At 40.6% G+C, this 14,456-nt stretch overlaps 1 protein-coding gene across 2 annotated transcripts; it reads right to left on the bottom strand.

Moving 5' to 3' along the window:
- Positions 1-872: 872 nt before the first annotated feature.
- LOC115201066 (transmembrane protein 106B) lies at positions 873-14,073 on the bottom strand. 2 transcript variants are annotated; one of them, XM_029764296.1, is made up of 8 exons: positions 13,899-14,073; positions 8,922-9,127; positions 7,849-7,909; positions 3,377-3,530; positions 2,428-2,568; positions 2,243-2,286; positions 1,950-2,003; positions 873-1,294 (listed from the first exon to the last, which is right to left on the bottom strand). In XM_029764296.1, exons 2-8 carry the CDS (start codon positions 9,106-9,108, stop codon positions 1,168-1,170), a joined length of 768 nt encoding a protein of 255 aa, XP_029620156.1. In that variant the 5' UTR covers positions 9,109-9,127; positions 13,899-14,073; the 3' UTR covers positions 873-1,167. The 2 variants fall into 2 exon arrangements, with proteins under 2 accessions (XP_029620156.1, XP_029620157.1); XM_029764297.1 differs by having other exon boundaries at positions 8,922-9,130.
- Positions 14,074-14,456: the final 383 nt, after the last annotated feature.

Genomic DNA, 14,456 nt, shown 5'->3' on the forward strand with positions numbered 1-14,456 from the left:
GAGACATTTCCACTTCACAATAACAGCACTTACAGTTGACCGGGGCAACTCCAGCAGGGCAGAAATTTGACAAACTGACTTGTTGGAAAGGTGGCATCCTATGACGGTGCCACGTTGAAAGTTACTGAGCTCTTCAGTAAGGGCGTTCTACAGCCAATGTTTGTCTATGAAGATTGCATGGCTGTGTGTTCAATTTTATACACCTGTCAGCAACGGTGTGGCTGAAATATCCTAATCCACTCATTTGTAGGGTTGTCCACATACTTATGGCCATGTAGCGTAGCTTGACGGATTTCAATTGTATTATAAATCATGATCATATATCTCATATACACTGATTGACTTTTAATGATGAAATCTACACTGAGTGTAAAAAACATTAGGAACACCTGCTCTTTCCTTGACCAGGTGAATCCAGGTGAAAGCTCTGATCCGTTATTGATGTCACTTGTTAAATCCACTTCAATCAGTGTAGATGAAGGGCAGGAGACAGGTTAAAGAAGGATTATTAAGCTTTAAGACAATTGAGACATGGATTGAGTATGTGTGCCATTCAGAGCGTAAATAGGAAAGACACATTTAAGTGCCTTTGAATGGGGTATGGTAGTAGGGGCCAGGAGAACCAGTTTGAGTGTGTCAAGAACTGTAACGCTGCTGGGTTTTTCACGCTCAACAGTTTCCCGTGTGTATCAAGAATGGTCCACCATCCAAAGGACATCCAGCCAACTTGACACAACTGTGGGAAGCACTGGAGTCAACAAGGGCCGACACCTTGTAGAGTCCATGCCCCGACAAATTGAGGCTGTTCTGAGGGAAGAGGGGGGTGCATGTCAACATTAGGAAGGTGTTCCTAATGATTTGTACACTCAGTGTATGTTTTAAATCCTTACAATTATGTTAAAACAACCAACAAAACAATACAACAAATACTTTCACAGTTCATAAATCATTCAAAAAACTACCTCAGAAGAATATTGCATAGCTAATAATGCGAACAGAGCATAGGACAATACTACAATACTATATGTACAGTATACATTTCCCTTTGACAAAGAAAAATGTATCAATATACTTTTTATGATCCTTGGACATAAGATAGAATGGAAAAGGAGTCTATCTTGTTTATAATAAACATTTTCACTTTGGGGATCCCTCATTGACAGGCTTTCATCTTTCAAAAAGAATTTGCCTGATAGGGTGGGGGATGGTGGTGTTGGCGCCACAGTCAATGTACTCGAAGGTGTCTTCGGACAGCTGCTCCGAGTGAGCCAAGTAGGAAATGTCCATTGTCATTCTGTGGAAGACAAAAAAGGGATATTAAAGCAGACATTTTGAAATCTTCCTCCGGAAGTGCACAGTCGGGTGTTTGAAAATGTCACTTTTATAGAATGGTCAAGTTCAAACGTTTGTTTTTCTATTGTTCCTGACTACCTTTTTCCCCATTATAAAAAAAAAGTGTCAACTTTAAATTGGGTTGGTTTATGACCTAAAAGCAAATACTATAGTTACACTGTTACTAGTTTTAAGGTATGATTCATCTCAAATGGACATGAAACAAATGTGTGAGATTTTTGAACATGTGGCTTGAAAGGGGCAATTCATCCATGTCTTGAAACGGGCTAAAAAGGTTCCTATTTTGTCTCCAGTAATAATAGTGCTTGGTCTTGAAAAGCAAAATTCTGATTTGGTCTAGATTTTGTCATGGCCAAAGTTCTTCAAGAACACTGACAACAAGAATCGTCAGCAAAACTACCATGTACACCATTCTTAGAAGCATAAGTTCTGTGTGTTTGAGTGGTTCCAAACAAGATGTGTTACAATGGGAAGTCAGTTGACATACGCCTCTCTGACCGCCAGGTTGTAGTAAGTGTCTTGAAGTGTTCGTGGTGCGACAGATGTGTTTGTGGTTGGCCTCTTTAACATATCTTGGAATAGAGTGTGAAACTCACTGCAAATGCAAGAACAAGGTGTGAATCCTTATGGTGTTCGACTTGCAGTAATTACTGAAACAGAGGAGTTATAAAGACATTTATCAGCCTACACACTTATCACAGAAGGAAAATAATATATTTTGAAAGCAAAACTAAGAGCGTACTGTAACTTTAATTCAGACTGTAGGTCCTATCCAAGAGTTCATACTGTAATGTACACATATGCAGATAACACTGTATTTCCTTCCTATTTTAGAAGCAGTGATGATGGTAATGATATTGAACATATAAATAATAAATGTCGTGCTTACTTCAGGCCTGGGTCCTCAATTGTTATGGGTATGACAACAGTATACTGTAGGAGATCAGAAAACTTCCTTTGACTGGGAATTAAGGTCCAACCGTTTCATACGGGGCCATAAACAAAGTCTCTTTGCATTACACAGTATTACAATTGTGTAATTGATTTCTATGAAAACAACAACATCAAACTCACCGCTTTCTCTGAACGTGATTTGACCGCGGTCATATTCGATATCTTGATCCTGCCCACCACTGTTTCAGCAATCAGCACTTGTATATCAAATTCCAAGAATTGAATGTCCGCAAAGTTCTCATTGGTGACGTTAAAGACATTCTGCAAGAGGAAAAACATAGTTTGGTCACACTGACCTCATACAATAAACCAAACAATGAGTGATCACATAGTCTTTGATATATATATATATATAAAACTTCCATACACCTTAGCCAAATACATTTAAACAATTCCTGACATTTAATCCCAGTAAAAATTCCCTGTCTTAGGTCAGTTAGGATCACCACTTTATTTTAAGAATGTGAAATGTCAGAATAATAGTAGAGAGAATGATTTATTTCAGCTTTTATTTCTTTCATCACATTCCCAGGGGGTCAGAAGTTTACATACACTCAATTAGTATTTGTTAGCATTGCCATTAAATAGTTTAACTTGGGTCAAACGTTTCAGGTAGCCTTCCACAAGCTTCCCACAATACGTTGGGTGAATTTTTGCCCATTTCTCCTGACAGAGCTGGTGTAACAGGTTTATAGGCCTCCTTGCTCGCACACGCTTTTTCAGTTCAGCCAACAAATTTTCAATAGGATTGAGGTTAAGGCATTGTGACGGCCACTCCAATACCTTGACTTTGTTGTCCTTAAGCCATTTTGCCACAACTTTGGAAGTATGCTTGTGGTCATTTGGAAAATGATGTGGATATATTGAAGCAACATCTCAAGACATCAGTCAGGGAGTTAAAGCTTGGTCGCAAATGGGTCTTCCAAATGGACAATGACACCCACCAAGCATACTTCCAGTTGTATTTTGAAAAAAGTTGTATTTGAAAAAATGTATTTGGATAAGGTGTATATAAACTTCCGACTTCAACTGTTTATGGGAGTGCGGCACGCATATATCTCGTATTTACCGTGATTTGCATTTCAACTGTTTGTGGGGTGAAGAAGACCATCACTGATTGGACGGTGACAAGGGACAGTGAGATACTCCGTGGGAAGAGGAAGAAGAGGATCAGACAGCAGATCAGGAGACACACCACCACCGAAATACACACATAGAGTTTCCTTGGAAAAGAAGAATGCAGTTAAAGGTCCCGAACAATCTTTATGATTCCTATGTAAAATAGCCTTTTGAATGACTAAAATATAACGTTAATATTTGTTTTGGATGGAAATGCTAAACATTTTACAAAAAGTAATTGTTCTCTAATGGCTAACTACCAGGAAGTTTGAAAAGGCAGGCTGAGTGGGCGGGAAGCTTATATTCATGAGCTTGCCTTGACTGACAGCCCTTTGAAACACCTATGTTGAGCAACTTGGATGCAGTGAGCAGTGTTGCAGTAAAATCATCTCAAGCAAATATGGTCATACATAAAGCAACTCGAGCAACAATGAAAGTGCATCAATGATGTAAAAAAAATGTTTGATACATCTCCCGTTTGGCGTGTCTCTTATGAAGCCTCCTGAATCGAAGTGTTTGACACAGGGGGAGAGGACCAGTAACTTTATGATCAAACTTTATCAATGTAAAGCAACAGTCATTTTTCATACGTTTGTCATCGTACTGTACTTTGATCTGGTTTCATCCAAATATCATCCAATTTCATGAAAAACATCATTTTGACTGTTCGTGACTAGGGTTGCACATTTTGGGGAATAATCAGAGGTGGAAACTTTCCGTGTGAATTTACAGGAATATATGGGAATTAACAGAAATATATGCAAATTAATATTAATACCATTTAAATATAGATGTTTTTTTGCATTGGATATATTTACCATATCATATGGAAACATAAACCTTTTACCTTATCATAAGTAGACATAATTGCAAATTATTAAATCCTTCCAATAGAAATAAAAAAAAAATTTTAGTTACGAATTGAACTTTAATTAAATGAATTGACTCTTCACATGGGGTGATTTCACTGAACAACAAAAGAAAGGGAATATTGAATGATCCATCGCATCTCCCAAAAATGTTTTCAACATACTTCTGTAAAATGATAGTCTAGAAACTAAAGCTTTGGTTGTCTTCCTCTCAGGCTTCCATGTCTTCTCCACCTCTTGAACATCAGACTCTGAGGCCTCATCTTCACTGTCACTTTCCAACCTTGTTGGGGATGGCTCGTTGTCAGGCTCAAAAAGCCTCAAATTTGCCCGGATGGCTACCAATTTTTCAACCCTTGTATTGGTCAGCCTGTTGCGTGCTTTGGTGTGTGTGTTCCCAAACAAGGACCAGTTGCACTCTGAGGTGGCTGATGTTGGTGGGATTTGGAGGATGATGGAGGCAACAGGGGAAAGAGCCTCAGATCCACAAAGTCCCTTCCACCAGGTGGCTGAGACTGTGCACTTTTAAGCAAAATTACCCAAATTCCAAGGCTTAACTTCCCATGGAAAATTTCCAGAAAAATTCCTGAAATTTACCGGAAAGTTTCCGACCCTTTGCAACCCTATTTGTGACCTCTAATAACCATGAAGCGTAACACAATATGTTGATTAAACACACCAAGAATCTTACTGTATACTGTTTCGTATGGGTAAAGCTCAAAAATCAAATCAAATCAAATTTTATTCGTCACATGAGCTGAATAAAATGCTTACTTACGAACCCGTTAGTAACAATGCAGAGTTAAACGATTATAAAAAGAATAGCACGAGGAAAAATGGTTTATATACAGGGAGTATATACAGGGAGTAACACTACCATATCAATTTGCAGGGGTGCGAAGTAATTGAGATAGATATGTACATAAAGGCAGAATATCTAACAATAAGATTAAAAAAGGAACAGAGTAGCAGCGGCGTATGATGATTGTGAAAGTATGTGTGTCTCAGAGGAGGCTAGTGGGAAGAGCTACAGATGGTCGAGCTCATTGTAATGGCTGGAATGGAATATATGGAATGGTATCAAACACATCAAAGATATGGAAACATGTTTGACTCCATTCCATTGGTGTGTATGTGTGTGTGGCGTCAGTACGCGTTATGTGTGTGTCTGTGTGTGTGTTTTTTGTTGTTGTTGTGAGAGTGTCAGTGTAGTGTGAGGGTAGAGTCTTGTGAGTGTGCATAGGGTCAGTGGAAAATAAGGTCAAACTCAATACAGATAGTCTGGGTAACCATTTGATTAACTATTTAGCAGTCTTATGGCTTGGGGATAGAAGCTGTCTCGGAGCCTGACGCTCCAGTACCATTTGCCGGACACTACATCACTGGGGCCAAGCTCCCTGCCATCCAGGACCTCTATATCAGGCCGTGTCAGAGGATGGCCCGAAAGATTGCCAAAAACTTCAGCCACCCAAGTCATAGACTGTTCTTCCTCTTACACTTTTTTGGGCCTTCCTCTGAGCTCCCTGCCATCCAGGACCTATACATCAGGCAGTGTCAGAGGAAGGCCCGTCATGCATTCTTCACGACTGTGTGTGTGGACAATGTTAAGTCCTTAACTTCTCTAGGGTAGGGGGCAGTATTCAGAAATTCAGATGAATAACATGCCCAAATTAAACTGCCTGCTTCTCGGGCCCAGAAGGTAGGATATGCATATTATTAGTATATTTGGATAGAAAGCACTCTGACGTTTCTAAAACTGTTTGAATGATGTCTGTGAGTATAACATAACTCATATGGCAGGCAAAAACCTGAGAAGAAATCCAACCAGGAAGTGACTTGTAGTTTTTCTATCTAATCCCTCTCGAAACTACAGTGTCTGTGGGGTCATTTTGCACTTCCTAAGGCTTCCATTGGATGTCAACAGTCTTTAGAAACTTGTTTCATGCGTCTACTGTTACTGGGCAGAGAATAGAAGCTCAGTCAATCAGTGGACTGCCTGGGACCAGTGAGTTGTTTACTGCGCAGGCACACTGGCATGCCGCTCCTTCTTTTTCCTCTGTAATGAATACGCTATTGGAATATTATCGAAGTTTTATGTTAAAAAGACCCTAAGGATTGATTGTAAACATCATTTGACATGTTTCTACAAACGGTAATGGAACTATTTTACTTTTCGTCTCTGGGTCTGCGCTCTCGCGTTATGCCTTTGGATTAGTGATCTGAACACGCGAACAAAACGGAGGTATTTGGACATAAATATGGAGTTTTTCGAACAAAACTAACATTTCTTGTGGGAGTCCTGGGAGTGCATTTCGACAAAGATCAGCAAAGGTAAGGGAAGATTTATAATACTAATTCTGAGTTTAGTTGACTCCAGAACTTGGCGTAACTGTATAGCTTGCTTTGATGGCTGAGCTCTGTACTCAGAATATTGAAAAATGTGCTTTCGCCGTAATGCTATTTTAAAATCTGACACAGCGGTTGCATTAAGGAGAAGTGTATCTATAATTCTTTCAATAACTGTTGTAAATTTTATCAACGTTTATGATGAGTATTTTTGTAAATTGATGTGTTCATTCACCGGAGGTTTTGGTGGGAATACATTTTCTGAACATCATGCGCCAATGTAAAATGGGGTTTATGGATATAAATATGAACTTTATCGAACAAAACATACATGTATTTTGTAACATTGAGTCCTGGGAGTGACATCTGATGAAGATCATCAAAGGTTAGTGATTCATTTTAGCTGTATTTCTGGTTTTTGTGACGCCTCTCCTTGCTTGGAAAATGGCTGTGTGGTTTCTTGTTTAGGCGCTGTCCTAACATAATCTAATGTTATGCTTTCGCCGTAAAGCTTTTTTGAAATCGGACACTGTGGTTGGATTAAGGGGGATCTTATCTTTAAAATGGTGTATAATACTTGTGTGTTTGAGAGATTTGAATTATGAGATTTTTGTTGTTTTGAATTTGCCGCCCTGCTATTTCACTGGCTGTTGATAGTGTGTACCGTGGGTGGGACGGTCACGTCCCACATACCCAAGAGAAGTTAATCATGTGTACACCGAGGAACTTGACGCTCTCGACCCGCTCCACTACAGCCCTGTCAATGTGGATGTGGGAGTGCTCACCCCCGTTTACTGTAGTCTACGATCAGCTCTTTGGTCTTACTGACGTTGAGGGAGAAGTTGTTGTCCTGGCACCACACTGCCAGGTATCTGACCTTCTCCCTGTAGGCTGTCTCATCGCCGTCGGTGATCAGGCCTACCAACGTTGCGTCTTCAGCAAACTTGATGATGGTGTTGGTGTCGTGCATGGCGACGCAGTCGTGGTTTAACAGGGAGTACAGGAGGGGACTAAGCACACACCCATGAGGGGCCCCCGTGTCGAGGGTCAGCGTGGTGGAGGTGTTGTTGCCTACCCTCACCACGTAGGGGAGGCCCGTCAGGAACTCCAGGATCCAGTTGCAGAGGGAGGTGTTCAACACACAGTTATGCACGCACACACAAACACGCACACAACTAGACACTCAAAAACAGACACACACACTTACGTCCGGCTGGGCCTCAGTCTTATGTCTGAACATGGGATGACTGCCACTAGCTGATCATGTCCTATACAGAGAAGAACAAGTTATTATTTCACAGTTAGAGATACTGCTGTATTGGCATGTCAGCCTTGCTGCACAGAACACAACAGCATTTTGATTTCATTTCACAGAGAAATGAAGGTGACACTCCCTTCTTTTGAAACAAATGTGGGTTATGACTGCCACAAGCTGATCACGTCCTATACAGAGAACAGTAAGGTGAGTTATTACTTCACAGTTAGACATACTGCTGTATTCAAATCCAATCCAAGTTTATTGGTCGCCTACACAGTTTAGCAGATGTTATAGTGGGTGCAGCGAAATGCTTAAGTTACTAGCTCCTAACAATGCAGTAAAATATCAAACAAGTACACAAATAACACAAAATATAAATAAAGAAATGTCAGAACCAAACCAATTAACATCCCAAATAGCACTGTAACAGTAATCCAAATGAAATCTATACGTATATACAGTACACCAGATAAATTGACACAAGATATACTAAGAATTATATGTACAGCAGTAGATACTGTATATTAGAGGGAGCTATGTCAAGAATCCAGTATATAAATAAATATGTGGTGTGTATAAACAGTGTAACTAAAATGCAATGTACAGTAATAGAAATATTAGAATGAGCGAAATATGTATGTCGAAAATACAGTATTTAAATACACAGTACAAAACCCCATGGCAAAATTGAAAGAACTGCAGGAAATTAGCTTACAGACCAGTCAACAATATAAACATTTAGTATATGAATGTGAATTAAGTGTAAAGACAGTTGGACAGTATGTGAATAGAAAAGGTGTTTACAGCGGTAGTTGGGAGTGGCATGTCAGCCTTGCTACACAGGACACAACAGCAATTTGAGAACTGAAAGTGACTCTCACTTCTCTTAAAAACAAATGTAGGTTATTAAATACAAATCTTAACAAGTCTTGAATAAAAACATGGAAATAATCCCAACATCAACATGTAAGTAAATCACAGGCACCCCTAAGTAGTTAGTCTAGCTGAAGTGGACCACCTACCTCTTGGAATACGCCCTACTCCCCAACAAGTCGGGCAGGTATCTCCTAGGTTGCCTGTACTGTCCCCGGTGATGGCTCCATATATTTGGGAGTTTGACTGAAGTCTTCTCTTCTCCGGTTGTTGTTCCTGAGGCATGATGGCCTCTGTATCATCCTTGGAGCCACTGGAGTGTTCTAAAGTGACCATAGTCGAAACACCATCCGATCTGCTGGGAGAAATGCAAACACAACCCCACTCTGCTCTTACAAGGTGGAATTTCCCTCTTGAAGATCAGCCATGCATTCCCTCACTTTCCCTCACACGAACAAGTACGATTGATATTGTCTAGTTCGGTATTACTCTATCTATAAGCACCTTGGTGACTCCGTTGGTCCTCTTTGTGAAACCTGAAATAATGTTGAGTTGCACTTTACGGTGTGAGGGCACCATAAACCTTCAACCTGACTCTATAAAATAATTGTCCTGAATTAAATCTAGAGACATAGGAGGAGACAAAGACATAGGATGCCCAAGTCCTCAACATTGCCATAAAGACAAGACGGTTAGCATCACTGTATATTATCTCTGACTGATTGCAGATCTATGATTAACTGCTACTGGGTTAGAGAAGTTTTGTCAAGGTGAGATGTTGAGAGGAATATTTTCTGGGGGCCACAATATTGCTGCGATGTAGGCCCCAGCTATTCAACTGGCGGCCCTTGGGTCAGATTTGGCCCGTTTATGAATTTAAAACGGCCCTTTGATAGTGGCGTGTATTCATGGATGCCAAGGGATGCCAGGCTTCCCCAAAAAAATGTATCTTTCGGTGTTTCATAATGTTCCTTTATTTCGCAAGAGGCTGAATGTATCTCACAGGAGAAAGCATCTGAGCGAGTAAAACAGCGCCCCTCTGTTTCTCTACGTGTAGGCCATCTATCTGATGCTGTCTGGTCCAAACAAGTATGACATTGTTGCAGCCCGTAGCATTGAAGGCAAGGGAAGCCAGCGAGCATCTGGCCTCCCTTGACCAAAAAAGTATACAAAATTAGCCAATCAGCTTTGAGCTAAACTGAGCGAGCTCAACTGTGAATGGTCCTGGTGCACAAAAAAAGTGCCACAGGAAGCCAGCTTGGATTTGGCATCACTTCTATCAAATCCCATTGAGAGCATACGTCATTGACAGAAAAACTTGAATTGTTGCATCTCGTGGCATTGTTTCCCTTCGGTGGCTAGCTAGCCAGCTAGCTAAAATTGGCCCTTTCCTAAACCAGCCATGGTTGGAGATAGGAATTTGGACTTGTGGTTTTTCTTAATTCTCCATACTGGCCAATGATTATAAAGGTGATTCTGATCCAACCATTAATTCATACATTGTTGTGCCCCTGGCCTGAGAGGATTGAAGTTCAATATGTAGCTAGATGTAGAAGGCTAATGTTAACTGGCTAATGTTGCCCATGAATGGGTTAGGCTAGAGAGCAAGCATTTTAGCCAGGTAGCCTAGGACAACAAAAAATAGTGTGTAATGTATGACAGGGGGATAGACCGTTTTGTCAACGTGAAAGAGAGGAGGATGGCATTGGCGCTTCTCTTCAAGTAGTGAGTCAACATGTTTTTCTACTTGCACGAACACACACACGCACACATAAATCAGAACCTTGGACAGCCATCAAATGTAGCTTAAATTGATTGGACTACATTGTTTTTGGTATCTTTCAGTTGTCACTGTTGTCACTAAGCAGAGGTGATGATGTTGAAATGTTGAAGTTGAAATGGTGCTGGAATAGTGGAGGCGGCTCCTGTTTTCTTTGCGACTTGCGGTAACTCTCCGTGGTTCTAAATCAATAGTTGTTTAGTGGTCTGAAAATGTGTGAAACAGGAACTTGCTTGACCATGCTGTTGGTCATGTAACTTTCTGTTACTGTAAATGGAATATGCTTTGTGGACTTCACTGGATAGAGGTTGCTAACCTTGCCTTCCCTGGGGATTTTACCCTAGCTCCACTACTGCCCTTTGATCAATTCTGAAAATAACTTTTTTTAAAAGAAAAAGGTGCCCTCTTCAAAGTCTTCCAATGGGAGAACCTGTTTTCCTGTAGTCCCGCCCATTAGCTGCTGTCACTCAATATCACTAAACATAGAAGTTACAGCAATCAAAGCTGCTAACAGGGTACAGGGTCTGTCTGCCCGCCCGCCTATCAGCGCTTTCACCACAGACGAGATCACTACACTCCCTGATACACGAGATTGTGTTTTGGTTTGACTCAGCAGTGAGTTGAAAAAAACTCCATGGACTCAGTTATGGCTATCATAAACTTTATCCGGTCAACGTCTAGCCTGCAACATCCCTTGTTTTGTAGTCTGCTGAGCATCACCATCTACTTTTATATACTGTTGTTCGTTTGCTATGCAAGGGTAATAATTCCCTCAAGAGAGCAACCTATGTGAGCTTAGTTGCTTTTCTCAAGAAAGCCAACAGATATCTAGCGAAAATGCTTTTTGAGAAGTTCGTATTAGAAGCAGTTAGTTTTTTTTGTGTGACATCTTCAATCAATTGAATTGACTTTATTGACATGATTTGAAAAACACACTGCTTTTCAAAATGTGTTATTTTTCTCCCCTGATATGAGCCCAAACAAAACGCTACACTGCGCAACGAACGAGATTTGATGAGTTTTGCGCCTGGATCACACCGACAAGGCCATTGCATTTTGGTACACCAGAATTACATTCATTTCCAATGAAACGCTGCGTTTGCCTTACAGTATAGCGTTGCAGAGGCAGTTGCAGTGCATACATTGGATTTATGGAACGTATGCGTCAAACATATAGACGGCTTGACAGAAATGGTAGCAGAAGGTGAATGTTCGGGATCATCTGGATATGTGTGCAACAAAAGTTCAACGTTCACCTTCTGCTACCATTTCTGTCAAGCTGTCTACGCAGACAGGTTGAGGCATAAGTTCGATAAAGTCTAGGTATTCCGAACGCACTGCAACTGCCTCTGCAACGCAATGCTGCAAGGCAAACGCAGAATGTAATTCTGGTGTACCAGAATTAGTAGTCCCCACAGAGGTGGTGCACAGTTTGTTTATAAAGACCCGTTCACTACTGATGTGGGGGGAGAAAAACTTCTCTGTGAAAGCTAGTCAGCTGAGACATGCCATTCACACAGGGGCAGTCGGTGCCGTTTATGATTGATGGAGGACGATGTTTATTTTTATTACAGCCTTATTTCTATTACAGGATATTGGATGACTGTCATTCATATTCCATTCACCCAGCTCAATGTAACAGCGATAAGTTTAGGCTACTACATGATACTCTAAAGTTTCCCTACACCCAGCATGAGGTTGCTACAACCCAGCCCATGTATAAAAGTTTACAACATAGGTGCACAGACTGAGAGACATTTGAGTTATCAAGGTGACAGACATTGACGCGTTCAATACCACCTTGCATACTCTTGCCTGCATCTAGCTGATCTAGTGTGTAATTATTAGTCCAACAATTACAAACGAGAGTTTCAGTTGAAAAAATTCAAGTGGCGCAGTGTTCTAAGACACTGCATCTCCGTGCTAGAGGCGTCACTACAGACAACCTGGTTCGAATCCAGACTGTATCACAACTGGCTGTGATTGGGGGTCCCATAGGGCGGCCCAGCGTTGGCTGTCATTATAATAATAATTTGTTCTTAACGGACTTGCCTAGTTAAATGTTTATCCCTGTTCAGTTTGCTTCCATTTATTGAAAAAAATAGTAGTTTTGTCAGAATTAATACACCCCTGATCACACGCAAACACAGTTCACTTTCATGGCAGCCACAAACAAACAGCATGATCACTTTGATCGTTCTATAATTACTTTTAGCATCTACATGCTCTCCTTCTCTCACCATTTCATTTCAGTCCACAAAACATCAGCTGTCTGGGATCTGGCAGAATATATCTTTCCAAGCCAAACCTTCATATCATAACTGCTACACACAGCCTACATCATTGTCACCATATTAATGTCATAAAAACTGATTTTATATCAGAGCTGTGCATGTTGTTCACAAGCGTACCTGCCCTCATTGGCTGGAATGGTTCCACCTGATCTCACTTCTACTTTAGGCTGAATGATAGAAAAGCTATTGCCATGTTTTAATTTCACCTTTATTTAACCAGGTAGGTTAGTTGAGAACAAGTTCTCATTTGCAACTGCGACCTGGTGTAACAGTGTAGGTTCCGTCCCTCTCTTCGCCCCAACCTGGGCTCGAACCAGGGACCCTTGCACACATCAACAACTGACACCCCACGAAACGCTATTAGCGCGCACCACCGCTAACTATTAGCCATTTCACATCGGTTACACTGGCCAAGATAAAGCATAGCAATTCGACACATACAACAACACAGTTACACATGGAATAAACAAAACATACAGTCAATAATACAGTAGAACAAAAGAAAACAAAAAGTCTATATACAGTGAGTGCATATTAGGTAAATTAAGGCAATAAATAGATGTTATGGGATGCATTTTCGCCATTGTTTTTTATGGCAGGCCACTCTGGTAGATCTAAATTATGATCAAATAGCCACAGTAGCCAACTTGACCACTCTGGAAACTGTAACTTAAATCTGGTACAGCTGGAGTGTTCACAGTTCACAGTAAACTCAGGACTGCTGAGTGGCGCAGAGGTGTAAGGCACTGCATCTCAGTGCAAGAGGCCCTGGTTCAAATCCAGGTTTTCAACTGACGTGCCTAGTTAAATAAAGGTAGAATATATTTCTTAATGCGCTGGAAGTTGACCAGAATTTTTACAACGTTCGAGTTTGCGCAGCAGACCTGAAATGTGCTCAGAGAACATTGCTGGTGGTATGTCTGCCCTATACATTATTTATGCTTTAAAAACATTGATTGTATAGTTTCCTTTTTGAATCTACGGAAAATGACAATGCATTAGTTCAGCTGACAGTGTAGAAAGTTGATATGCTTTTGCCTCTAAGCACTTACCTTATAAAATTATGTCCTGCAGGTTTCCAGTGCTGCTAATTGTTGACTAGGTAAATACTCGCAGCCTAGCATGTTTTATACCAGTCAAGGATTAACGAATGTTGGACACTTCTCTTACATCGTTTATATAAACTTGCGAAGTGAAGTAATCACTTCCTACTTGAGGCATTTGGCAGGAGGATGTCGTTTCTGAATGTTGTATGCTGCCACTTGGTGGTAAATTACAAGCATTAACCACAACAATGTTTATCATACACCCCTACAATTGGATTAAGATTTGGCCGAAGCAATATATGGAAAGCAATGTATGGAAGTCGGTAGGCCAATGTCCAATTTCTAAAAACACTGAGTATAACTTATTTTACGTTGCAAACAAGTTTGTAATACCTTAATGGCAATGTAATGCCCAGCAATTCAATGCACATCCCGTTTTTAGAAGGTAGAACATATGTTGTAAACCCCATTTCAATATCATCTTTATGTATTCCACTAACCACAGCTACAGAAGGCTATTCATAAGAAAAGGCCTTGGCCAATTGCAACCAAGGGATAGTTAAC

The sequence above is a fragment of the Salmo trutta genome, chromosome 10 (genome assembly GCF_901001165.1).
Source record: "Salmo trutta chromosome 10, fSalTru1.1, whole genome shotgun sequence".
NCBI classification, from domain to species: Eukaryota; Metazoa; Chordata; class Actinopteri; order Salmoniformes; family Salmonidae; genus Salmo; species Salmo trutta.